Source organism: Pantherophis guttatus, chromosome 2, assembly GCF_059756535.1.
Source record: "Pantherophis guttatus breed Tessera chromosome 2, ASM5975653v1, whole genome shotgun sequence".
NCBI classification, from domain to species: Eukaryota; Metazoa; Chordata; class Lepidosauria; order Squamata; family Colubridae; genus Pantherophis; species Pantherophis guttatus.
The window spans coordinates 114762961-114790386 of NC_142064.1; the positions used below are offsets into that span (position 1 = coordinate 114762961).

Sequence of the window (27426 nt, forward strand, 5' to 3'; positions counted from 1 at the left end):
CCCTGGCTCTGACAATTTATTTTAATTATTTAGCATATGCCAATATTACATTAATCAGGAGTCTACAATGCTAATACAGAGTAGTGTTTTGGCTGCCTAACATGCTAGTCCATTTGGTTCATGCTTGTGCATTTTTCAAGATGCACCACAGGGACAAGCTAGCTCCACCAGAAAGCAAGACAAACAGCATCCTGCAGCGTCATCCAGGGCCTTCTCCCTCCTTCGAAGTAGCCTTCCAAATGGGTGTCTCATCTGGGAAGGTCCAGCACCTGCAAGTTCTGATCATAGTAAGTGCTGGCTTATCTTCCCACCAAAGTGATACCTATTTATCTATTTGCATATAACATGCTTTCAAAGTGCTAGGTGGACAAAAGCTGAGATAAGTGACAGGAGCTTACCCCACCATGTGGTGCTAGAACAAAAACCATCTCATTAAGCCACTGAGCCACCATGCCTCCGCCAATCTTTCTCAAACAGTGAATTCATTCATTTTTCACTGTGTAATTTTACTATGTTCATGCTTCTTATATATCATGTTCCCATTGTAATTCCATCTTTGCAGCTTCAGATTTTCTTTTTCTACATGGCAACATCAGCAACTGGATATCTCCAAATCTAACCACATCATAAACACCATTAATATTTCAGAGGATGTTTAGGTCTTTCTCAGTAGCATGTTGAGTGCCATTCAAACTTTGGGGCCATCATCCAGTACCATATTGTCAATTGTTTTATACTTTCTATCCATGTGGTTTTGTTGAAGTACAAGAGTGGTTTACCCTTGCCTCCTCCTGTGCAATATGAATGATAACTTTACTATCATCACAAAACTGATCATCTGCCTCTGGCAGCACCTATGTCACTGCTGCCGAATAATAAGTGTTGGGTGACCCTATAGTCCCAACTTATCCCTTCCAACCACCCCACCACCACCACAATAGCATGTGGAAGTTTTATAGTATGTCTATGATGATACCATTGGTAATCTGGAATTAAGTTGCCTAGAAGTCCTTTTCAGTTATAAAATAATGTATTTTGATAGTAAATTCAACGAACTTTTCCTTTGGTGAATAATTGACTTACAGGTTGGAAACTTTATTGAAATTAACCCATTCTTGGGGATCAAAATTTCCCTCATACTTTTGTTTTATCCCACTTCAGTCCTGAATTGCTTAACTCCAATAAAGGCTCTTTCCTCCCATTTCCTGTAATGATAGTCACTCATCTCTGCATACTTTGGCCATTCTCAGTCCCATCTGTTTCAAATCACTGTAGTCGTTTAACTTAACTAAGAGGTAATAAGGCAACAACAGATTTTAAATGCTTGAGGTTGTCAAAATTGAGGAAAATACTATTGAAATGCAGGTACCATAAAGACAACTTAAGCCATGTTACATGGGCTGGGAAGAAACTAAAGGGAACACCAGAGGATTACTGGAGGGGGCGTTGCCAGATCAGGATTGTGTTTTGATTAGGTACAAGTGAGGAAGACCCATAAGTTTTTTCCTCCGTGGTGTCCTTTATGGGTTAAACTACAATTCCCTTTCTCTTCGGATAACTTGATTGGATACACCTGACCTTTGCTCAGGTAGAGCAGTTCCTCGGCTAGCAGAAGGCAAGCTGTGCCCTTGGCCAAATGGTGAAGCAAGAATATGAGTTTTGAGAAGGGGACGGAGAAGAAAGTGAGTAACGTCGGTGAAAATAGGGACTATTCTTCGATTTAAACTCCCAGAACTGCCACCTGACCCTGCCTCATGACAGGGACCGCCCTCGGATCTAGGCGTGAGGAGCGCGTCTGCTGCCAGAGGGGAGTTGCTGGCTGATGCGGTTTCTCCCATCTTGGGACTCTTTCGGCGGCTCTGGGCACGGGACGCTTCCGACGATGGCCCATAGCGACGAGGGGCAGAGGGTTGGCTCGGGGTCCCACCGCGCGCCGCCCCGATCTCTCGTCCTTCGCCCCTCCCTGTTGATTTCTGCTGCTTCCCAAGAGTTCAGCAGCAGATCGATTCGGAAGTAAACCGAGGGGCTTACGCGCAAGTGCACGTGCGATCCAATTCGATGGTTCTATGACGTGAATTGGATCGCAGCCGCTTCGCGACTTCCTTTCCCGCTCGGACTCTCCGGCAACTCAGCTGAGGAGAAGGGAGGGTAGAGCGGGCGCGTCAGGAAAGGAAAGAAACCGACGAAAGACCAGCAGAGACGGAGTTGAGCTAAACCGAGATTCAGCCCAGCCGGGAAAGAATGGTCCTCCTCCTTCCCGTTCTAGCTCTGCAGTCGCCAACCCGGACGCGCGCAGTTTGAAGGCGAAAGCGAAGACTCCAGGTGGGTCTCTGCCCCGAAGCAGCTGCTTCCTCAGAAATTGCCCCATTCCCTCACAAAGTTCGGTTAGCTCGATTACTCCGGATCTGCCACCTCGTGGCAGGGGAGGTAACGTAAGAAGAACCTTGCAAAACGCCTCCTTCGCGACGGCGCGCGTTGGGCTAATAACTTGTAGCGAAAAGTTACTGGTTGTAGTTTAACCTCGCCCTAGCCCAGCCCACCCCGCCGCCAGGCCCCTTGGAAGGTCGGACAGAATCGCCCGAGGATTCTCAGAAGCCAGGTTTGCTTGCTTTGCCGAACCTGGCATCGCTTTCCTTATTTTTCTTCCAAGAGCTACTGACTGGATCTCAGTTAATCATCTCTCCACCTGGAACCAAAGCTCTGGATTCTGTTTTCCTTGCAGGGGCTAAGAAATTGGCTCCAACTTGATCCTGCAGAAGGCAAGCTGACCTGAACGGACCATGCATAACAATCACACTGAACTCCTTCATAATCAGGCCCTGCAGCCTTTACAGTGGCGGAATGAACATAGAGAGGTCCGGGTGACTGTGGGGAGCGCAGCAATTCAACCCACTGCCTTTGCTCCTCCACGAACATTGCTGAGGAAAACCTTGGTGGCCGTAGATGTTGTGTGTTTACTTGTGGGTGAGTGAAGGATGGGGGCTCTGCAATTTCCACCTACTAATACATGACAATTGTTTACCAAGAGATGTTTTGCCACAGAGGAATGAGAAATGAGAAGGAATTAAATAGTCAACTTCTCTCTGCAATAGAGGTGAGGGACCAGTTTATTTTGTGCTCCTACTGCTACCTCCTTACGCATATAGCTGGGCATTCTTGCGTCTATCATGTTTCTTCACTGAACCAAAGGGAACTGGGAATCTCCAGCTTCCCAGATTCTGAGTAAAAGCATATCGTCTAGAGTTCCCACCATCCTGTGCTTGGCTAGAAATAGCTAGAAATGACAAAGGTTGCAGCCCAACATATCTGGTGGCTAATGGAGTATGGAAGGATTCTTGCAGTTGAATTGGTCTTTATCTGAAAATCTAGAAAACAGAAAGTTGAATCATCTCTGTTTTCATCTCTGGTAATTTGTACATGCTTAATTTATGTGGCAGTCCATTTTATATTGGGTTTGGATAATTGAGGATCTAGGAATACAGGACCAAACTTATTATCATATGGAAGAATCAGAGTAACCAGTACTGGGTGCTTCAACTGGACATACCCAGTTATGTCTACATCATCCTGTTCTGAGGACTGAGAACATCAGGCTGTTCTGAGTTGGAACATGCAGCTGAAACTGCTGCTCAGATATTCATTTAATCCTCCATAGAGGACTTTAATTTAGCATCTGCTGTGGAAATTATGACACCATGAATCATAATGGTCCATGGGTGTGATGGAGCAGACAGCTCTTGAGCAAAGTCAAGTCTTCTGAAATAGCTTTCTGATAGGGTGTTAAGTTTATGACACTCAGTCATCAGGTTCACTTCCACTTTCTTGCTCTGCAAGTGCTCTGCTATAGAAGTTGCTGTTGGGAAAGCAGTAACAGTGAGCGGGTGCCACTTCCTACAAGATATGTGGAGACCACGTGGCAGTATCAGGAGAGATTGCAATGGATGTCACTTTGCCCATTGTCCCCTCCAATGAGATAAACATCCAATAAGTAGTTGCTTTCTTGCTAACACAGAAACCACCTATAGCAGTGATGGCTAACCTTTTTCAGACTGAGTGCCCATAGCTTGTGCACACCCCCAAAATGCAATATTGCACATGCACCCTGCCCCATTGCAGGAACCCCCAAAATGCAATGCACATGCAGCCCAGCGCATGCGCCCTTCCCCCCATACATGCATGTGTGCCCCTGTGTGCAACCTGCACATGCACCCTGCATGCACCCCACCACCACCCCCGCATGCATGGCAGAGATCCAAAGACCAGCTGGTTGGCAGGAGGCATGCGTGCATGCATAGCACAACTGATCTGGAGTGACGGCTCGTGTGCCCACAGAGAGAGCTCTGCATGCCACAGGTTCGCCACCATGGGCCTATAGAATGGCTCCCTGAAGGTTGAGAAGGTCTGTCGGGGAAGCCAGCTGTATAGCCATTTGTAAGTATGGTACTTTTAGGAGTACTAAGAACCCTCATGCACAGGCACCTTTTCCTTTATTCGAGGGGAGGTGGCCATTTGGAAGTCAGAACAATACATATTTCTGCACATTTGTGCTTCCTGGTTAATGATCTTCTGCTTGTTGGTTAATAATTGTATAGAGATGAGAACAAATTCTTGAGAAGAATGGGCAATCACAGGAAGCAGAACTTTAATTCTGCACTCTACCCACTGATTCGCTTCTCCCCTAAGCATTTCCCCCACCTTCTGCTGGATTCGTCTTCTAGTTAAGCCTAGCTGTCAGGAAAAAAACCACCTAGGGAAGAAGTTTGAAACCTTTTTCCACAGGTCGTTCTCTGCAACTATCCTCAAACCCATGTGGATATTAATAACAAACAAGAGGGTCAGGCCCCTTTTGATAACATCTGATTCTGCCCTGTGGAAATAAATCTTGGTTATAATATATGACGGAATATCTGGAGAAGTTTTGGGTCAAAAGAAAGGGCTATTTGAAAATCCCATCAGAATTAAGCCTAGAATCTGGGTTGGATGAAACTTGCAGGTATCGGGGTCCTAAAAAGAAGGAACTGGGCTTTATTTTTTCTTGAAGACATTTTGCTTCTCATCTAAGAAGCTTCTGAAGGAAGCTTCCAAATGACCACTCCTCTTGAATTCTAGTTGCTTTTCAAAAAAGCACCTTTGGTGCTACCATGACCTGGATGACTGAGAATCTCCACAGACTAAAAAAAAGGGAGTGGCAGGAGATCAAGTGATAGTTTAAGATAACCCAATTTTGCTGATCGTGGCAGCAAAGATCAAGTTTCTACTTCTGCTAACCATATGGTACCACTCAAGTCCAGACTCCATTGAACTCGGTTCAATCATATTTCTGCCTTCTGACATTTCCTAAGGCTCTACCCACGCACATGCAAAGTTTATTATTGCCTCCAACCCTAAGGGCTGCTTTTTAAAATGAATGTGGCATTTTCCAGGAACTTAAATTCTATACTTGTACCAGGTTTTGTGCTCACAAACAGCCTCAATTTTCTGCTAGATGATTCTGCTAGATGATTTTTTGCTAGATGATCTATCTAGATGATAGATAATAAGGAAACTTTCAGAAAGAACTGATGAGGGAAAGCTCAGTTTAAATCCAGCCCATCAGAGAATTTTGGCTTCTTCCCTTTTCAGTCACCTTCTGACAGGGTTTTAGAAGTGAGAAGGATGGGTGTGTTCAGTACAAAGAGAAGTGTTTGGTGCTTGGAGACAGAACAGTACACCATCAGAAAGGGCATTAAACAGAATGGCATAAATGGAAAGACAGAATCCTAGGGCTGGAAGGATTAAATAAATAAGGAGACCTTATTTAAAATCTTATGTCCCTGATTCCAAGAGGGATATTCCATTTTTGCATTTCAATAAACCACTTTTTTTCTTTCTGAATTGTGTTGTACATTTTTGAAGGCTAAAGAGTTGTGTTTCAAAACACAAAAGCTGAGGCTGGCCACAGTCCTGATGAGGATGTCTGGGTTAAAAAACAGACTACTCTCACTCTCTCTCACTCTCTCTCTCTCCCTCCCTCCCTCCCTCCCTCCCTCCCCCCCCTCTCTCTCTGTGTACACACATGTGCGCCCTTATGTTACTGAAGTCCTTGAAAAAATTCCTAAGGGACTTAGAAAATGACCTGGTTGGTCTCCAAAGAAGCCATATTTTATTTTTATTATTTTTTTAAGTAAAAAGTTCTGATATGAAAACATAGCCCAAACTTGATGGTCTGTTGTGTTCCAAGTTGACATGGAGCCTGAGAAAGCAAAGGGGAAAAACAAGAAAGGCAGACTGGAGCAAAGGGAAAGAATTATTTTCACTGTTTGCTGCTACTGTAGTGACATCAGTTTTCACTGATTTGAAGGAAGCCTTGGGGGACTTTAACCTTCAGGGTAGTCTGTTTTTAATGATAATCACAAGCAAGTATAGAATATTGTCCAGAAAAGGACAACTCCAGTGTTCCCCAACTAGCACACACACACACACACATTCTAACCATACTTTAAGTAAGGGAATGATATTCCAAGCCATCATGGAGGCAGCAGGTTGTGAGGCTGCTTTGAAGTATTCAAAGACCTTCAGATCTTTTATCTTGTAGTTCTTAGAACAATCTTGTTATCCCCATCCTGCAGATAAGACTAAGAGAAGAAATTGCCTGAGGTCACCTAAGGAGTTCCAGGCAGATACGAATTTTTAGTGGCTAGTTGTAGATTTGGGAGATCAAAGGTATCACTTCAGTTCACAACTGCAGCAGAACAAGGGATAAAGTATGTGACCACATTTGAAATGTGACTCTATCTTTACAAGTGAAGCAGAAAAAAAATGGATGCTAGGAAAGTACCCATTTTTTTTCTTCCACAGAATTAGCTGTGAACAGGACCAGGTCTTTGAATGAGAGAACTACATACTATATAGCCTTATTTTTCAAGATAGTTTAATAATTAGGAATTCTATGTGGGAATTCTGGAAGTATTGTAACAATATTGGATTGCAGTCTAGTGAGATTCATTAGGAAAATACCCTTTTAATAGGTATACAACAAATCTCAAACAAGCAACTTATAAAAGAGAATGTCTTTTATCACTCTAGAAACTAGTCTTAAGTGTCAATGCTTCCTTAAGAGCCCCCTGTCTCCAATATATAGCCCAGTTTTTTGTACTAAAGGTATTCGCCATGCTGGTTCTCCTTGTGTAGGAATTAGGAATGGAACCTTCATAAACATCACAGAGATAGAAAATGATACACTGTCTACCATATGTCAGATGGAAATAGGCACACCGGTTTTAGATTTCATTCAGAAATAGTTCTCCTGTGTGGTACGTATACTGTCAAACTATTAGCATGTGCAAACATTTATTTTAAAAAATTGGAAATTGTTCAGCAATGGTCGCTTTAGAAAAACCACAAGGCAACTGCTGCCCTCCAGTATCTGAAATGTCAAGGAGCACTTTGAATAAGGAGGATTCATTTTTAACTATTGCTGCTAACCTCTGTGATGGATAGTTCTGTCTGGGTGCCCGTTATCAAATAATAAAGCAGGAATTCTACATAATAATAATGTGCACCATATGATAATAGTATTTGTAGAAGCTAATCCTGAATCTTTTTGATACATTTCATTGGTTCTAGAATTTTAATATTTGAAAAGAATAATATAAAATTTCCATCCAGTTTCTTCATAGTTCATAATTTTATAAATGTCTTATTCCCAGACAAGTGTGTATCTATAGTCAGAGACAGATAAAATAATGCCTTTGGGACAGATCTGGGTGAAAGGCAGAATTAAACTTTGTCTATAAAGCAGGTCAGTTTGAAAGTTTGGGTGATCTTTCCTGTAATGCTGGAATACTGGGAAATTGGGGGTCTTTTCATCCATGTTGTATCAATAATCCTCTTTTGACTCGATACAATTTTAGCCGTGCATTCGATATATGCTAGAGCCAGATTGTTGGGAAATTTGGCCAGACCCTAAGAAGGAAATTTGCACCAAGGTTGTCTAGGTGGATTGACATGGATGGCTAGTAAGGAGCTGACTTGTTCAGGCCACTACTTCATCTGCAGAATTTGACAGAGATCTGGAAGGAGCAAGGGTTCAGGTTGCAGGCAATTTGGCAGGCTGGTAATGATAACAAGGTTGACTCAGTGGTTGTGGGCAGTATTTCAGATAAAAATTGGATTGTCCCTCAGATGGTGACCCAGAAGTACTTGTAGCTAGCAAAGCTCAGGTTGACTTGGGACAAAGTGAGTTCAAGTTGTAGGTAGACAAAATCTGTTCCCAGAGAAGAAAGATTTTGGTTTTATCCTCAGTTGGAACTCCAGACTGCTTCTGTTTCTGCAGCTGATCCCAACATAGTTTTATGAGCATCCTCCAGCCTCCCTCCACTGCTTTCCTACTTTCAGTTCTTCATGAACTTTCTCCTCCTTCCCTGAGCTCAGAAGACATCATAGGCTGAATCTTGCTGTCCTGGGTGTTGCTGTGAGAGGGGGCCAAACAGGCTGCTGCCTGTTTTCAGAGACCAGGAGTAACACCCTGCCAAATAATGTCAAAAGAGTATCACTCAGGACTCAGAGCAAGCCCTCTTTCTTGAACTGTAGGAGATAGTTGCTTTGCAGTTGAAGGCTGGTTTCATGCATTGTGCTAAGCCACATATTGTTTCTATCATGGTTTGTTGAGGAAGCTAGAATCTGTCTTGCAAAGAAGCAAAATAGTTGTGGCTTGTTTGGCTTACTTTGTTTTCCCACTTTTTTAGCTGCTCTTGTTTTGTACTTCTAGTGAGTCTATTAGAGGAGAGTGAAACACACAAACAAGCAAACCATGTCCCCCATCTGCTTTGTTCTAAGCAGAAAATGGAATACATTGTGCCTTAGATTAATGTGTGAATCCAATTAGTTCTTCAGATGGCGACCTTCAACTTGGTGGAACTGCTCGGCCAGTCTCACTGTTTGTTAGGGCTGCACCTGGGCAGTTGGCCAAGAGAGGCAATGGGAATACCTCAGGGCGCCAAGAGAAGTGAATATTAATAGCTCCCTCCAAGTGCCAGGAAAGATCTACATGCATGGCAGGACTGGGGCACCATATAAGGTGGGCTTGGAGGGAGGGGGGAGATGATTGCAAGAGATGAATATTGTGGGAATCTGGAAAAGTTATTGTGAGATAGTAAACAAGACCTTCAGAAAATTAGGAAAGGGGGGTTAGGAGGAAAATTTGGATAAGGCTTAGGAATATGTAGCTTCTTAGAAATACACATCAAATAAGATGAAAATATTGAAAAGACACATATTGGCATAACTGAAACATGTGAGGGAGGCTTGTGTATAACCTCAAAGAATATGGGGCTGTTATTAGCCTCACCCCAGATAATCAACATGTCATCCCTGAAACCCACCTCAGTCAGCAGCTGGGGAGGGTGGTAGATTCCATTGCATTTCAATGAAGGAATATGCTCAGGAGCTCTCAAGGGGGTGAGGCAGGCCTTGCCTTATTTTTCTAGTATCTAATTCTAGGTTTGTGGTTCTGGTCTCTGAGTTTTTTGTTTGGTTCACTTCCATCATGTTCTACGTACTGTTGTCTTCATTTTTCTCCTTCTGCTATTTGCTACTCCCAAGAAAGACAAACGAGTTGGATTCCCAGAGGAATCCAGTTGGCAAACTGTAGCCTTATCAAGGCATTCTAGAGAAAGGGAGATTACTTGGGGGTGGGGGAGTGCATAGATGCATATGCCCAGCTCAGCTGTCCCTTCAAGGCTTGGATGGTTGACAGAGAAATCCTGATTGTCATCCTGTGGCATTCTCTGCCTTGATGACTGTTCTGTCCCAGCTGTCTGTAACTTGACCCTAGTTGGATTGCAAAAGGTATTTCTACTCCTGCACAAATCTCATTTGCTTAGTCTACCTGAATCCCATGCTGGCTCCTAGGAGGCTCCCAGTTCTATTAGGTAGAGAATCACAGTTCAGTCATGTCACAAGGCATTTGATTTGACCTTGTTTTTGAGCATTGCGCAAACCAAACCTTGTTGTTTGTAAATGGTTGTTTTTCCCTGAGATACTAAATGAATCTAGTCTCAATACTGTAGTTGATTCAATAATCCCAATTGTTGCTTACTGCATTGTGTCAACTCAACCAATGACTTGCCAAAAGTACATCTATTAAATATTGTGATGAAATCATAAATTTGGGGAACTGTTTCCCAAGTTCAAGTCTAGAGGCAGTTCTGCACTACTGTTGTCCTGTGCTGATGCCAGCTGAACTCTAAGCTAATTTGAAGAAATTCTATGCAGGTTGGGACACTTCAGCAGCAACTTGTCAGGAATTCAGATTGGACTGCTGGCTGCTCTGCACACTCTCTCCCCAGACAGTTCCCCTGTTGCTGTGCCCTCCCAGCTTCCCATGCCAGGAAAGCCATTGCCAATTGCTTTATTTTCCATGGAGGGGGAGGGGAAAAGCAAACAAAAGCTGCAAGAAGGGCAAGAAAGAAACTATTATTTTACCAAGTCCCTGTATAGGTGTGCTTTCTGATACTTTAACTTTGAAAATAGTTTTTCAAAAAATTATATAATTAAACAGAAGCAAAAAGTTGTTTTGAAAATGGGGGGAAAGAAAGTTACACTGGTAAGAGTAGCATGGAGATCCAAAATGGTGCCCCAGCATTCCTGCCACTACGCATAGCAACCAATAAAAATGCAAGGGATTGCTTAGAAGAAATGAAAGTGGAGCAAGCAACCTGGGCCTCATCAGTCCAACAGGCACTAGCCAGAAAAAAACCATGTTTAATGTGTAGCCAGGAAACACCAAGAGGAGTTGCATTTGAAGATGATATCATCTGTTTCTACTCTCCAGAAATGGTGGGTGGATAGGTGGCCTATGGTTATGACAGGACAACATGGCTGTACAAATGCTGTGTGCCCTTGTGGCTGCCTCACATGCCCTGCCTTTGCTGTTCTTCCAATTCTCCCTGCTGAAATATCAACACAATACAATGGTTTAGAACAATAAATTTCAACGTTGGTGACTTTTAAGATGTGTGGATTTCAATTCGTAAATTTCCTAACCAGCATGACTGGCTGGGCAATTCTAGGAATTGAAGTCTAAACATCATAAAGTTGCCAAGATTGTGAAATGTTAGTTTAGAAGCTATTGCTGTACAGTAGAATCTCTGGTCATGAATGCTTCTGACCACAACCAAATTGGGTTCTGCCCAAAAATTCATGATTTTTTTTTTTTTTTGCAGCCAATTTCTCCTTCTGCACCATTTTTTTTTGTAAGTGCCAAATTTCCAAAATTAGGTTCGGGTCACGACCAAATCTGTTTGCGACCAAAGTTATGGAACAAATTATGGTCATGACCAGAGGTTCTACTGTATATGTATCCATTGCACTGAAAGCCAGTGGTTTAAATAGATGATGATCCTGTCCTACATATGTGACTGGTGGCAGCAGAAGAGAGTTTGATTTGCTGCCTCCAAATAAGAACTTCACCATGTGCTTAATCCCATGTTGGAACCAATTTGAGCCATGTTGAGAATCTACGAATAGCCCTAATTTATCTGAAGAACCCAAAGTTGGGGAAATCTCAGCAGTAGCCTTTTCATAAAAAACCCTGTTAATGTGCTGATGATTCAAAATGCAATACTATTCCTCATTATATTGGGCTATAAATCCAATCAAAAACAAAAATGTCAAAATTAATCAGACTCTGAGCTACACGATCCTTTTTAAGTGTGGTTCAATGATTAGAGAAATGTGTTCTTAGCAACATTAGCCAAAACAGTATGGCTCCAAATACCCAGTAGAATACCGATTGACAAATGACGCGTTTCAACTTCTGTTTGTATTGGGGGGGGGGGTGGAATGGGCAGTCGGTTTGGGGGTGGCTGCTTTACAAGACCAGGCTTCCCAAAACTCCTACTCTTGATTGCTAACTGTGATAAGAGCCGTACAGAAATTGATCTCAGGTGTGGTAGCTAGCATATCCCTCAGACTAGGATGGAGATTCTTTGTGCCAAGAGCCCCAGAGGTGGGATAAGTGACACCCATTCCAAGGTTCCTGAGCAGAAAGAGCCACGAGGCACCTTGGCTCATACCTCAAGGTTTATCTGCTTGGTTTCACATTCCACTTCCTTCTGTGTGGCAAGCAGAATTCATCAGCCCTTCCCAGGGAACCTGATGACAGTAGAAAGAAGAAGTAGGGAGGGGGGATGGAGGCTGAGGTAGCAGCAGTTGGTTCTCTGCAGCCATTTCAGTTCAGAGATGTTGCAGTGGCTTTGAAGAACATAATCCTTCTCCCTTCAATGTTCTGAGCATCTCCATTGCTGATGCTCAGAAACCTTCTTAATGTTAAGCACACTTTCCCTGTCCTCTCCATTTCTCTTCAGCCAAATCCCCCTGACAAGAATGTCATAAGATCATTCTCAAGGTAGCTGCTGATGGAAGAGGAGCGTTGCATGGTAAAGCCTATGCTCTATGGCAGCATTTCTCAGCCTTGGCAAATTGCAAAGTATGTGGACTTCAACTCCTTCTGGGAGTTGAAGTCCACACATCTTCCAGTTCCCAAGGTTGAGAGGCACAGGTCTGCTCTATGAGAAGGGTGTCTTCAAAGTGAAAAAAGCTTTTTCTGATATAAGTGTAATAATGCTTGGGATAGCCAATTAATTATAAAACAAAAATACATTTCATGAGGGTTGTTTATGCATAGCATGTTGGGCAAGCCTTATTTGACAAATCATGGATTTTTAAAAAATGGCTTAGCACAAGATGTGAACCGGGACAAAGACTATAAAACCACCATCATTTCAGCAGCAAATTTTCCTTCTATCATTCTTATTTCTTTCCCCGTGGTTGTGTTAGCTTCCCACCTACCTAATTTTGTTTTCAATGCATCCAACCACTTGTTTGTTCCTTTTTTTAAAAATGTGATTTGGAATTGTGGGTAGGCTTCTTGGCAATATTATGGCTCCACTCAAGCAATACACTTAATTAGATTACTAAATAAGGCCATGTTCTTGGTTTGTACATACAATCCCTTGAATCATGTTCAAGATTCAGTGCCAATAGAAAGCTAATCAAGGAGGAAACAAATTGCAGCGTGTTAGGCTTGTATCTGATCTAGCTAACTTGAACATAACCAGTGGATGTTAACCAATGGGAATCAATTAGAACTACTTTTTCCCACAAATCTAAGTAAATCAAAACTGTAATTTTTTAATTCCTTTGCAACTGCATTCAGGGAAGGAGGCGAACTTAAGTTGCAGAAGTGCTTGTCCTCTGATCCAGGTTTAGATAGTAGATGGGTCTCAACAGAAGGAATAGGACAAAAATGAGTAAACTACAATATAACATAGAGAGAGAGATTTACTTTAAAGTTCTGAAGGAAAATCCTGCTTAAGTAGGGTGTTGGACTAGAAAACATCCAAGGTCCTTTCTCAGTCTGCTATGCTTATTCTGTATTCTAAAACTCTTATATGTATTATTTATTAGCAAAATGTCCGTAATGGCTACAGGTGGTGCATACTTGGGAGGAAGGTCCTGTGAGTTGCAAGAACATTGTTGGATATATTTCATATCCTTGTAGACACTGTCTCGCTGTGTATCCCCACCCCCCACCCTATCCCACGGCAGGGCAGCATTTTACATTTCTCAGAGCAAGGAATACTGCTGGGTGTTCCTTCCTACAGGAGGAATTTAGCCTAGACAGGGACTATATCTGTCTCCTTACTGGGGATCAGCCAGGCCCCCAAGAATTAGGCCAATTTTGTATTTATATGGATCCATATCTTATTCTTGTCATAAAAGAGAATACTTTAATAAAATGTAAGGGCTAGAATTGTTCTCAATACATGACAGCTAATACTAATAGTTCTGGAAAGCACCAAACTGGGAAAGTACATGTGTGTTGTTTTCTTTTCCCCTTTCTGAGGAGTCTTTGGTGCTCTCTGAGCTTGGTTGTTTTCTTCCAGATGTTTCATTACTAAATTAGGTAACATCATCAGTCCTAGTAAGTTCACATTAAATGGCCTGACCAAAGAACCTTCCAAAACAACTCCCATCCACATTGAGAGGGCAAGCCACTAGAATTTAAATTGAGAGCAAACCCCAGACCTTACCAGCATTGATGATGTTAGCTAGTTTGGTATTTTATGTTTACAGCATTGTTTACATTTTTCTATGCATTGCCCTGTGATGTTTATATGATATCATTAGAGATTATTAACATTGTATTATTTACTGGCATATAGAGAAAGGGAAAATATATCAGTGTTAATTATCATTTACGATTCAGTATTACAAGCATAAAATTATTTGGTTTTTTTCCATCCAAATGTAAACATAACACTAAAAAAGAAATGCAACTCGTATCAAATTATTAAATAGATGCTAATGGTTTCAGTCTTAAGCTAATTACTTAATATTAAAATCTCCATTGAATTGTTACTCTGTGGTGTGTGTGTGTGTGTGTGTGTGTGTTTATATGCTGTTAAAAAAAAAGATAAAGCAAATTTAAAATTATAATAAGTAACAAAGAAAGGAAAAAATAAAAATTTGTCCTGTTTCTGTAGCCTCCATCCCATTCTTCATCTGTGAATTCGGCCTCGTTTCTCCAGTGCGTCGTGGCTTCTTCTGCAATGACAGTAGCATCAGCTACCCCCTGCAGCATCCTGAGACCATCACTGACACAATGCTCATTTCAGCAGGCACCCTGATCTCCTTCCTAGCAGTGAGTCAGGAGGGAGGCAAGGGGAAAGGAATGCTAGGCCTTTTTCTACGGCTAGTGACTACGGAATTCCCATAGCCAAATGATCAAAGAATGAATTGTGTAATTGAACACATTTCCTTCACCAAGATCTAAGCATAATGGCCTCTAGAGGTTTTCAAGAAGAGATTGGACATCCATATGTCTGGAATAATATAGGGTCTCCTGCTTGAGCAGGAGGTTGGACTAAAAGATCTCCAAGGTCCCTTCCAACCCTATTATTCTATGTTTATTAATATTATTTATTTATTATTATTTATTTATTTTATTATTCATATTTCTATGCCGCCCACTCTCTGAGGATTCTGGGCGGCTTACACCAAAGACAGTAAACTAAATAGCATATTGCCCCCAACAGTCTGGGTCCTCATTTTACCCACCTCGGAAGGAGGGAAGGCTGAGTCAACCTTGAGCCGGTGAGATTTGATCCGCTGATCTGCTGAACTAGCAGTCAGCTGAAGTAGCTGCAGTACTGCACTCTAACCACTGCGCCACCTCGGCTCTCTGGTCTAAGGGTCTTTATACCAATGTTCCCTACTTTTTTCATTAAACATGGGCCCTCCTGTTCTCTTTCCTAGTGCATATCCCATATCCCGTTACTTAAGAAACATTTATTCTCCTATCTCTACTCCCAAATTTCAGAATTGCTTATAGACCAACATCTCTGTTCTTTCTTGCAGATCACTGTAGGCGAAATCTTTCATGTGCATCATCTGCCTTGTAGATCACGCTCTACAATCTCCAATCCTTATGTGGCTGCCCTCTATAAAGAAATTGGGGCCTTCCTTTTTGGATGCTGTGTGGGTCAGTCACTCACTAACGTGGCAAAAGTTGCTGTAGGTCGCCTCCGTCCATATTTTCTGGCTGTCTGTCAACCTAATTTAACTCACATTGTCTGCTCTGCTGGATACCTGGAGGACTATGTTTGCACTGGTAGCCGCTCTAAGGAAAAGGAGGCCAGGTATGTATCATGACAGTCTCTTGAAGCCCAGCCCCCCAATGGCATATAGACAGTGATTCAAAGAAAAGTGATAGTGTGTAGATATTTTTTATTTCTGTTATTTCACATGCAACATAGTCAAATTGCTTATGAAAAAGGACTGAATCTTTGTTTCCCATTTTCCTTCTGATGCTGCATGCAGCAACTTGCCTTGATCTGATGGCCTCCAGCTAAGTTAGTTTACAACCCAGGCAGTGGGACACACTAGCCAGAAAAGATAAGAATTGTGTAAATCTAGCTCAAAGGTGTGCAAAGTGAGAGCCACCTGCAGGTCCCAAGTACCTTTTAGTAGGCCCTGGAGCCACCAAAAAGTTCCCCAACAGAAACAAAAATATCTATTAATGTGTGCAATGGTATGAACTGCAGCCTCAAAAGCTTTTAAAAAGCATGACTATTAGCCACAAAAATGTGTCCATGCTTGATCTGGACTGTGAAGGAGAACAAATAGGCTCCAACTTCCAAACAGATGTCAAGAAGTAGTCTAACTGTATCAGGCATCAGTGCTAGGTATGAACCTGAATTCAATTTACTCGCTTCTGCCACTCAGGTTGCAGGTTCATCTCTCAAGTTAGAATAGGTATGGAGGGTCCCATTAGCTTTTATCGTTTTATCACAGACCATAAGAAAGAAATCTCAAAATTGAGAAAGTGAAGCCAAAGTAAGAGCCTTGATAGTACAGGGGTTTAGTGCACCCTGTTATTAACACAGCTGCCTGCAATTTCTGCTGGTTCGAATCTCTCCAAGGCTCAAGGTTGACTCAGCCTTCCATCCTTTCTAAGGTAGGTGAAATGAGGACCCAGTTTGTGGGGGCAATAAGCTGACTTTGTATAAAATATACAAAAGAATGAAGGCTATTGCTTAACGCTTTCTAAACCCAAGAAAGAGAACTATTTTGGTCTAATAAATAGGAGTTTAAAAAAAAAAAGCTTGCCCACAAGGAACATTAGAAGTGAAATATAAGAGAGGCAGCCATTTTCTTGCCCCATTGGCAAGTTTTGTTCAATCAGACTATTGAATTGGATGGACAGTCTCAAGGAGTGGCAAAATGTTTGTCCATATCCATGGAGAAGGATGTAAGTGGTATATCCCTTGCAAGGGAGTAGATAGAAAAATCTAGGATTTCTCATCCTGCCATACTCAGTCCTGCAAGCTCCAGCCAACAGGGTAGAAGGCAATTCTTATGGCATCCAAGGTTTGCATTATCTTTGGGGAGTAGGAAATCTCCTTTTTCCTTTGTTTTACCATTATATGTTTCTCCTTCTACATTCAATCTACTCCTCTGTCATTTCCATTCATGTCTTCTGGTTCTTCCTGCTGAAACACACTTCCGCAAATATGTTTCATGTAAGTTCTGGAGAGTATCTGGACTGAGGAGATATAAGATATAAGGAATGATGATGAGCAGTTAATCCAGTCAGAACTTGAGGGAATGGTGGGGAGGTCTATGCAGTTCAGTCTGTCATTATCCCACCCTCAAAGGAAGAATGGGATCAGATTTCATTTTAGAACAGGCAAAACATATGCAGAATCTGTTTTCTACCTGCATCTTACCTCTTTCCAACTTCTCTGTTCTATCCCTGTCTGGCTTTATCTCTGATTTGAATAGGTTTTCTATCAGCTTAATCATGATGGTAGTCATGAGTAGTGGAGACAGAATGCTTTTAAAAAAAAACAGGACTGATAAATAAAATGGATCAAGTGAGGCTTCTGTTAGAGAACAATGAATTTATTGTATTGCAGTCTTATTATTAGCTTGACCCAAAAGCTACGGTCAAAACCGGCCTTAGCCTTCACTGGGTATCAAACCTTTCAAGGCTGACAAACTGAAGAATCTCTTGGATTTCTGGAAAAACCTTTATTGTTAGAGAGGTAATGTATCAAATTCTCAGAAGTCTATCAAATCACTTCTCTAGATCAACTTAAACCTAGCATAATTAAGATGGAGTTACTCTCTTTCTCATATTTCCCCCTTTCTCGGTATGTTCCCAGGGACTGTTAGACATTCCAACACACTAAAGCTATCCTATCTGGACTACAGAAATCTGTACAAATAGTCTTTTCTCTGTATAATCAAATTAATCTGTTCTCCAAACTTTCAGCTCAATGAAAATTTATGGGCAGGTAAGTCTCTCTAAAATAATGGATTTTAATGAAATGGTTAACTGCGTTGAGTCCTGGGGTACTTATGATTAATGTTGGTGGAATTGGAGCCTTACAGGATAGCCATCAAACCATGAAAAGGACATCAGAAGGAAATAGTTTAGGGTAGTCAGAGTAAGGTTGTGTAATGATCAAATTTCATTTGTGGCTGGAGTCAGTATACCAAACTAAGCAGTACATTTTGTGTCCTCTTCAGAGAAATATCTTGTTTTCTCTTCCAGAAAATCCTTTTACTCTGGACATGCCTCCTTTGCCATGTATACCATGATGTACATAGTGGTAAGTTCCTCTCTTCAGATTTATAGGCGTGATGTTTGAGAAGAGGGCAGATCATCACCACACTACATGAACCACAAAAAAAAAAAAAAGGAGACTCATGCAGGCAGCAGCCCTATGTGGTAGCTGCTTAAGCATAACCCAGTAGAGGAAAAGCCTTGTGACATGGGTGGAGGTGCTCTCTTCAAAATTATTAATTAAAACAAACACCCTCAAGGTTTATACTGGTGTGCAAAATACAATTGGAAGATACATCATATGAAGAGTTTGCTTTATGGAGTAATCTGCAGAGCTTGTTTCGTTTTTGCCTATGTAAATGGCAGTCTTCATAGCAACACAAGCCTTCTAGATAGCAGAAAATTCTAGAGACTAGTCGGAAAAAATGTTTGGTGCTGAGTTAGCAGGCATCCTGAAGTGTATTTTTGTCTGCCCTCTTCTTGCTTCAGATTCTGATTTTAGTTTCTGAACTTTCACTGTCTAAATACATTGAAAGCATAATTTCATTCCTCTTCCAGAAAAGCAGATAGATATTCTATGCTTTTTTTAAATAAGTGTTATTTTAAAAATAATAATACAAAATAAAAATTAACAACTAATATTTAGAATGATGGAGAAATGAAAGAAGAAAAGAGCAGAAACAACAGTGCAGTAATCAAAGGAAAGGAAAAAAAGAATTATAAAGAAGTGACCTGATATGAAACACAAAATAACCTTACTCTGTGTTTACAGCATTGTTTACATTTTTCTATATTACTTTTATTCTAATCTTCAGTACCATATAACATCATTTTTTTTCCTATTTCCCAAAAATAAAAGATTCCCAATCATCATTACATATAGACATTTAAATCTAAAGCAGTCAGTTTAGCCATCTCAACAAATTCCATCACCTTCACCATCCATTCCTTCGTTGTTGGTAAAATCGAATCTTTCCTCCTTTATGCATATATTAATTTTGCTTCCGTCATCATATATAAAAACAAGGTTCCATATTTTTTTTCCAGCTGCTTATCCTTCTATCCTAAAATAAAAGTCTCTGGCTTTAATTGTATATGAGTCTTTAAAATCGTCTGTATTATTATATCTAATTGAGTCCAAAATCTTCTGGCTTATTTTACCCATTCATCAAGAATGATAAAATGTCCTTCTTGTTGATTACATTTCCAGCATAAGTTTGAAGAGCTTGGAGATGGGTTTTCTAGATCAGGGGTCCCCAACCCTCAGTCCACGGACCAGGACTGGTCCACAGCCCATTGGGAACCGAACCGTGCAAGCTGCGGATGAGCCTACAAAGCTCCATTTGTGCAAGCGGCACATGCAAAACCATCCCCTACAGACCAGATCTATCCACAAACTTCCTCGATTTTAATATTCATCGTCTCTTCCCAGAAAACTTTGGAATTGAAATTTGGATGGAAAGCTAGGCATGCAGAACTTAATATTCCTCCTGAATTGCCATTTCCATTATGGAGAAAAAGAGCAGGCTACCTGATTTATTGTATGAATTTGCAGTATAAATGGAGAATGGGTTAAACATAATATGAAACAAAATAGTAGTATTATAGATTTATTTGAGTTTGGCCCATTTCAGTGAGCCCAGCCAATTGTAGTGAATTCATGTTCAAGTTGAAATGTGAGTTGCTTGTGGAAATGGATTAGACCACCACCCTTTTTCTAAAACTGAGAAAGGACTTTTTTCCTCCCAAAGAAACCGATTCGGATTCTAAACCCTTCATCTGAAGTGGATGGCACAGAGGTGCCCATTTGGGATGCCCCATCTCTGCTATTGGAAAAGAATCTTCCCAATAGGTCCAGCATACACTTTTCTAAAATCTGTCTCTGTCACTTTTGTCATCCTATGCAAGGGATCTACAAAATGTAGCACACTTGGGTAGGGAAGAGGGCAAGCATCTACTACTCTCCCTCTGTTCCCCTCACATCTGTGTTGCTCTCCATGTGTAGAAGGCAGTTATGAACAACTAATTTTCAAGGCAATATGAAATCTGGAAAAATTTTCAATTCTGCATAAATTGTCTAACTTTGCTTTTTAAGATGTTGCCATTAATCGTTTTTAAAGCTGGAAAATATAGAAGGTGAAAAGGGTTAAAGCTGTTGCTTTCATCCCTGCTTTCCTTTCTCATAATAGAATCTGAAAGATTTCTGATTGCCAGCATAAGGCATCAATTGGTTAATCTATTAAGATAAGCAAAAAACTCCATTTATTTGTGTTTCCATGCTGAATCTAGCCAGCCCCTTCCTTTAATTCTCCAATTTCTCTGGAGTATTGCTCTGAGATTGCTGGATCATTTGTCATTGCTTCTGCCACAGTGCAGATTGAAACAGATTGGAAATTTTTTTTCTGTGGAGCTACTGTTTGCTAAATACTCAGTTTCCAGGGTTTGTCCCCCAGTTCTACCTGCAGGCCCGATTCACCTGGCGAGGCGCTCGACTGCTACGGCCACTGGTCCAATTTGTGTTACTGATGCTAGCCCTGTATACGGGGCTGACTCGCATTTCAGACTATCAGCACCATCCATCTGATGTGATTGTGGGACTGCTGCAAGGAGCACTTGTAGCCTATTGGGTGGTAAGTTACAACCTGTGTTTGTTTGTCAGTCTTGTCTGGCCCTCTTTTGCCTCTCTGCCTGCCTTTCAGAAAGTGAGAAGGAGTTAGTTGATCAATATCTGATATTAATACCTGGGAAAATCCTAGAAAATATAATCAAGCAGCAGATTTGCAAGCACCTAGAAACTAGCAAAGCTATTACTAGAAGCTAACAGAAGTGTGTTAAAACAGATTATACTAGAGAAAACTTATTGCCTTCTTTGATAAAGTGACTTAATTAATGGATCAGGGAAATAATGTGAACATAGTTTACTTAAACTTCATTAAAGAATTTGGCAAAGTAGATCACAACCTACTCCTTGGTAAGGTAGAAAAATGTGGGATAGACACCATCACCACCAGATGGATTTTCAAATGGTTGATCAACCACACTCAACATGTAGTCTTCAATAATTACATCGAAATAGAAGGAAGCATGAGGTGGGGTACCTCAAACTTCTGTAATAGGCCCAAAACTCTTCAATATCTTCATAAATCATTTAGGATAGAAGAGGATAGAAGGAGAACTCATATAATTTGCAGACAACACTAAGCTGGGGATAATAGTCAACTTTGGAAGATAGACTCAAGATACGGATAGACTTGACAGATTTGAACACTGGGCCCTATCCAACAAAGAGCAATTCAGTGGTGGGAAAAGTAAGGACTTACACTTAAGAAGGAAAAACCAAATGCACAGGTATAGAATAGGTGGTACCAGGCTCAATAGTAGTGACTATGAGAGGAACCTATGTGTCCCAGTGGACAACCACCAAAAAAAGCCAATGTAGTCATAGACTGTATCAGTAGAGCGATAGTTTCAAGATCATGTGAAGGACTGATTTATGCTGCAATAGTAAGACTACACTTGGAATACTTTGTCCAGTTCTTGTCACCATGATATAAAAAAGTTGAAACTGTAGAAAAAATGGAGAGAAGAGCAACAAAGATAAGGAGTGTGGAGGCTAAACTGTATGATGAACAGTTGCAGGAACTAAGTATGTCTAGTCTATCAAAAGAAGGATTAGAAGTAACATGATAGCAGTCTCCCAATATTTGAGGGCCTGTCATAGAGAGGAGGGGGATAACCTATTCTTCAAAGCACCTGAGGGATAGGACAAGAAGTAATAGGTGGAAGGTTATTAAAGAGCGATCCAACCTAAAACTATGGAGAAATTTCCTGACAGTGAGGAGAATCACTCAGTAGAACAGCTTGCCTCCAGAGGTTGCAGATGTTCCTTCATTGGAGGTTTTCAAGATGTTCAACAACTATTTGTCCGGAATGGTATACAGTCATCTGCTCAAGTAGAGGGTTGGACTAGAAGACCTCCAGGGCCCCTTCCAACCCTGTTATTTTATGCTCTTTCTGTCATGCAGGAGGAGAGTGATCTAAAATTAATTGAAGTTATCTAGAAAGTTTGTTAGTACTTTTTTCTCTTATAGTTCTCAGAATTCACCATCGAACATGAGTCTTTAGGGAGTTGAATTTCATTTGTGTGGTGGAGAGCAATCCAACTTTGAAAGGCTGGTTTACCTGTTCCTCCCTTAACCTAAACTCTGTCCTTGTTTGTCCAGCATGTTTAATGGAGGTGGGGGGTGCAGGGAAGCATGTCATGCAAACAGCTAAGCCTAATCAGCATTGGATTTAAGAGGTTTAGTTTTTAAGCATCTTTAGGTCCTATGTCAGCTTTAATATCCAGACTGAGGCCTGCTGAGGGCCCTCTGATCTGGCTGTTGAAACAAAGTTGTAGAATAGTCCCCCACCCCAAAGGGGACTTCTGTAGGAATGGTGTATTATGTTTCACACTCCCACAGTCAAAGAAAAGAAAAGGCAGGGAGTGACAGTCTTCCAGCCACTTCTGCAGCAACTGTGAGGATGGTGAAAATTGATCATTCCTATTTGACTAAACATTGTTGACTGTGCCACTGGAAAAGAAGAGGTGATCAGGTTAGCCGTATTGGGCAATAGGGACCCTGTATGGCGATGATGCTTAAGAACAACTTCCCTTAACTTCAACTGAGGCTATTGCCAAAATAAAGCAAGAGATAAGGGCTTCCAGAGTGGGTCAGGACAAGAAACAAATAATAGGCTATGATGGGTTGGGTATAATGGAAGGTGTAGGCCAGCTGATGTGGAAGTGAACAGATGGGGAAAGCTGTTCTCTAACCTCCATTGTTTTAAGTTCTTACCTACAGAGACTGGCCTTACTTATTTTAATTCTGTATTAAATTCTATAATATTCTATACTAGTTGATCGAAAATAAAATGAAATTCTGTGCAGATTGTGCAAGTTAAGTGTTATAATTTCCTTTTTTTGCATGATCTATTTTTCTTGAGAATCGAAGTGTTATAGGATATTAGACTAAGATCAGAAACACAGGATTAACTCTCTATTTGTCTGTGAAGCTATCTGGAAGAATTGGGGCCAATCATTTTTTTCCCCATCCTAATTCATCTTCCAGTGTTCTTGGACGCACTTGGTGAAGGAAAGACATATAAGAAAATCTTATCTCTAGACAAGGGTGTGCATCCATGGTAAAATAAAGGACAACAGCATGATAGTGATAATAAAAAAACAATATTGAAAATAGAGCTCCAATATATTAATGCCCTTAAATAAAAACAGTAAATGGTGCAACCACATCTAGAAATATATAGGAAGTTCAGAGGAGGGCAACTAAAATGATGAAGGGGATGGAGCAGTTTCCCTATGAGCAAAGGTTGCAAGTATTTGTGGCTTTGTAATCTAGAAAGGAAGCAACTAGGAGGGGACATGATTGGAGTTTAAAATTATGCATGGTTTGGAAAAAGAACACAAGTTTTCCCCATACTAGAACCAGAGGTCACCCAATTAAACTGAATCCTGAAAGATTTGGGACAGATAAAGGCAGGGGAATTACACTGCATGTATTTAAACTTTGATATTCATTACTACAAGATGTGGTGCCGATTACCAGTTTGGCTAGCTTCAAAAAAAATGTTGGACCAGTTAATGGGGATCAAAGGCTATTAGGCTCCAAAGCTGTGGGGTTGCCTCTGAAGGCCATCTGCTGGGAGACTCGTGGGCTTCTTTCTGCAGATGGTTGGCTGCTGTGAGAACAGGCTGCTGGCTGATCCAACAGGGCATCGCTTATGCTCTTACTTACACAAACCTATTTGATCAAGCAAGCTTGAAATTGTTTTACGTAAGGCTATTGGTATTTGGGTTACAAATATCATGACCACAAAACTAAAGCAAAGATTTTTAGAGAATTCTAAGCTTTTCCTGCCATCTTAATAGTTGCTGGATGTTTGCAGTCCAGATATGGCAACTCCTAATTTGCAGTTGAACTGATTCTTCAACCAATTGCTCTTCATGTGTTAGTTCTGCTCTCATAGGAAAGCCCACAGACATCCTTCTAGTTTGCAGGGTTGTGCAACAGATAATCCTTATTTTGCACCAGCTAATAAATACTTTTACGCACTAAATACAGAATTGCATGCTGATTGGGCAACTATATAGTACAGCAAAGGCTCATCCGGTTTTGTATCCTGTTTCAAAGGTCAGACATCTGTCTGGTGTTTCTAGACACTCAGAAGCTCAGCTCAAAGGCCACTGACCTATGTTCCCGTTTGCCCACCAGTGAATTCTCAGTCTGAAGGTTTCATTTGGCTACAGTATTATAGAAAAGTGCTATTGATGGGTCTGCTATTGACTTTTCTCACTTTTCGAGCTGTCAGTGGTAGTGGACATTGTGGCAGTGAATCTTTAACCAGGGTGGATAAAAATCAATGATTTTTTAAAAAAAAAATCAAAAAAATCAGATTTTTTTTATTTAAATTGGATTTTTTTTTATTTAAATCGGATTTTTTTGATTTTTATCGAATTTATTTTAATAAAAAACTTTTGGGGTAAAAATCTATCATAAGATAGTTTTCTATTTAAGATACATAAATAATTTAGTTTATTCAGCATGAAATGGAGCTTAGTTATGTAGCATGAGGCTGTATATTCTGCAACACTGGGACTATCGGTGAGTCAACAGTGGGTCAAAGGAGTAGCAGAGATGACAGTTGCTCTTTAAAAATTATGATTTAAATCGAGTTGATTTAAATCAAGTCTTTTTACTAGTGATTTAAATCATGATTTAAATTGTGATTTAAATCAACTCGATTTAAATCAAATCCACCCTGTCTTTAACTATTAAATATAAGGAAAAACAAGGTTCTTCTGCATGTCCTATTTGTAGTACCAATAACATTATTTGAGTATAACCTGCATGAGGTCTGCTCTAAACATTGTGAGAGAGGGACTGAATATTTAACCTATAGGTATCATTTCATAAAATTCAATCAAGCTCCCTCTTTTATTATCCATTTTTTCCCTCCGGCTCCAATATCCCCCCAATGCCTTCACTGTCCTTTGTAAGAGAGGTCCTCCAATTCTTTAAATTCTTTCACTTGCCCTTTTTCATTAGCCTTTTCCTGCTTTTTAAACCCCATAAGGATTCTGTTGCTGTGATGTGGAGGAAATTGATGAAGGTTAGCTCAGTTAGAAGGAACTGGTCTGGGAAGTGAGCAAAAACACAGGGCTTAGCACAAGCTGCCAGGAAACACACACCCTTGTAAGTATTGTCTGTAGACAGCCTGGAGGAACTCATTCCATTTCCTAGCCAGGTTGTGTGATTCCAGCCCCTCCCATCTGCCTCCAGCACAACAAAGGGAGCATAAGGCTGAGATGTGCTGAAATTCAGAAAATTATGTATGTTTTAGGAAGACACAAACTGAAAGCTAACTTATGGGAATTTGAAATTCATAACATTTTGATCAGTTTCTTCTATTTCTAATATTAATAGTCTAGCCAGTAAATCAGAAAATGGGTATATTTAATAGCTGTATTCGAAAGTTGGAAGGGGCCATTTTGGCCAGAAATTTAAACTGTAGACTCAGTGCAATAATAGTGGAGTTGGATGTTATCTCTTAACTGTGCTGACCTCCTTAGTAGTTACTGTTCAAAGTGGTTGGCTCCCTTATGCCATTTTTCTCATCTTTTCCTTTGCAGGCTTTCTATATTTCCAGCATGTTTCACTGCAAGCAGTAGCCTCATCCTGTGCCATCAAGCATCTTGGACAGTCCCAGCTCAGACCATCAGACAGATTGCTAGGAAAGACTCAAAGACAGGCAGAGGCTACTTCTGTTTTGTTAATTGCAGGACCTCAACCAACTGAGCCACTAGCTGGACATTCACTGCTAAACAAACTGCATTGGCAAAGTGGCACAGTCACGGCCAGCTTGAGGCTCCTTGGAAGCATTTGATCCCTGTTGTATCAACAGCCACTGCTACATCAATTTCTGGAAGCACCAGGAGGAACAGCAAATGGTGCACTGAAGATCTCCCCTTCCTCTGAGTGTTGTAGGGCAGCCTTGTTTTCATTGGGATGGGAAAACATTAGACCACTCTACGCTTGAGCCTCTCTCCTACTGGAAAACACCATGTCCACATCACTGTTCCTGTTGGGCTTTCCTTCAGAACACAAAAATCCACTTTTTACAAACCGGTATTATTCAGGAAGACTCGCCCTTCCTCTTCACTGATATTGAGATGATCTCATCCCTGAAGTATTATGCAGTCAAATGATGTTGCTTGGAGAAGGGTAACAACTCTGGAATATTTAGTACCTGTTGTTTTAGTGGGGCATTTCTACTGCTTTGAAGGTCAATTGAGTGTCTTGCAGAAATGTACTATTATAGAGAAGGAATTAATCACAATTCTGAAATTATAGGATGGGAAGAAAGTACCTAAGAACCTAGCCATTCTAGGCATCTTCCAATTATGTTGGGATAGCATCTCCCAACTGTGTGGCCAAATTTTAAAAATTCAAGGCGTTACAGACCTAATCTATCTCATGTTTGTAGAAAACTGGTATAGAAAAAATCATGAAAGACCTGATGAGACCTTCCTCTTTTCTAAACCTGATCTCTTCTACTCCTTATAATGTGAAAGATTTTTTTTTTAATAAATGGTACTGACAATCACATAATTTAATGGTTGCAATTGGGTAAAAGTTAGTTTATAAACCTGAAATAACTTTTTCTGGACTTCAGAGTATTCCTGTCAGCCAAGTGTGTGGAGTGCTAAAAATGAGCAAATCTCTTTTTGTTTAGTATTGATATATGTAGGATTTTGGTATCTGACACAGGATACATTCCTAACATACTTAGTTTTCATTGAAGACAACTTTGTGGTTCTAAGGATATGTAATCTCTTTCCAGCCACAATTCCCTCTAATCACACTTTTCAAAGAAAACAGCTGCAGTGCTGGCCGAAGAAGAACCTGGGTCTCAGAAGAGATTTTTATGAACAGAATCTTACCAATTATTAGCAATTTCAATGAAGCAAGCAGGAAAGATTCAGAGAATCTTTGCACAAGGACTCATAAATTTAAGGTCCAAATTTAGAAAAGGAGACAAGAAAGAAGGATGGGTATTCACAACATTGCCTAGCAATGATTGAGTAGGCTCACTAATTGTTAATAGACAAGGGTGGATGGCAGAGAAACCAGAAAATGATCGAGAGAGAGAATTGAAAGACTTACCTAGTTCAATTATGCTTCAACATTTTGTTGGTGTTAGCTGTTACAAAATAAATTGACTGCTTAAGAGTAAGCAAAAAAAGGGTAGGA

General features: G+C 40.7%; 1 protein-coding gene across 2 annotated transcripts; it reads left to right on the forward strand.

Moving 5' to 3' along the window:
• The first annotated feature begins 1448 nt into the window (after window positions 1–1448).
• On the forward strand, window positions 1449–26784 carry LOC117675610 (phospholipid phosphatase 3-like). Of its 2 annotated transcripts, none has more exons than XM_087888587.1 (7): window positions 1449–1682; window positions 2723–2964; window positions 14529–14686; window positions 15403–15683; window positions 18104–18161; window positions 20569–20745; window positions 25806–26784. In XM_087888587.1, exons 2-7 carry the CDS (start codon window positions 2781–2783, stop codon window positions 25842–25844), a joined length of 897 nt encoding a protein of 298 aa, XP_087744713.1. In that variant the 5' UTR covers window positions 1449–1682; window positions 2723–2780; the 3' UTR covers window positions 25845–26784. The 2 variants fall into 2 exon arrangements, with proteins under 2 accessions (XP_087744713.1, XP_034290334.1); XM_034434443.3 differs by having other exon boundaries at window positions 1591–2322.
• The last annotated feature ends 642 nt before the right edge of the window (window positions 26785–27426 follow it).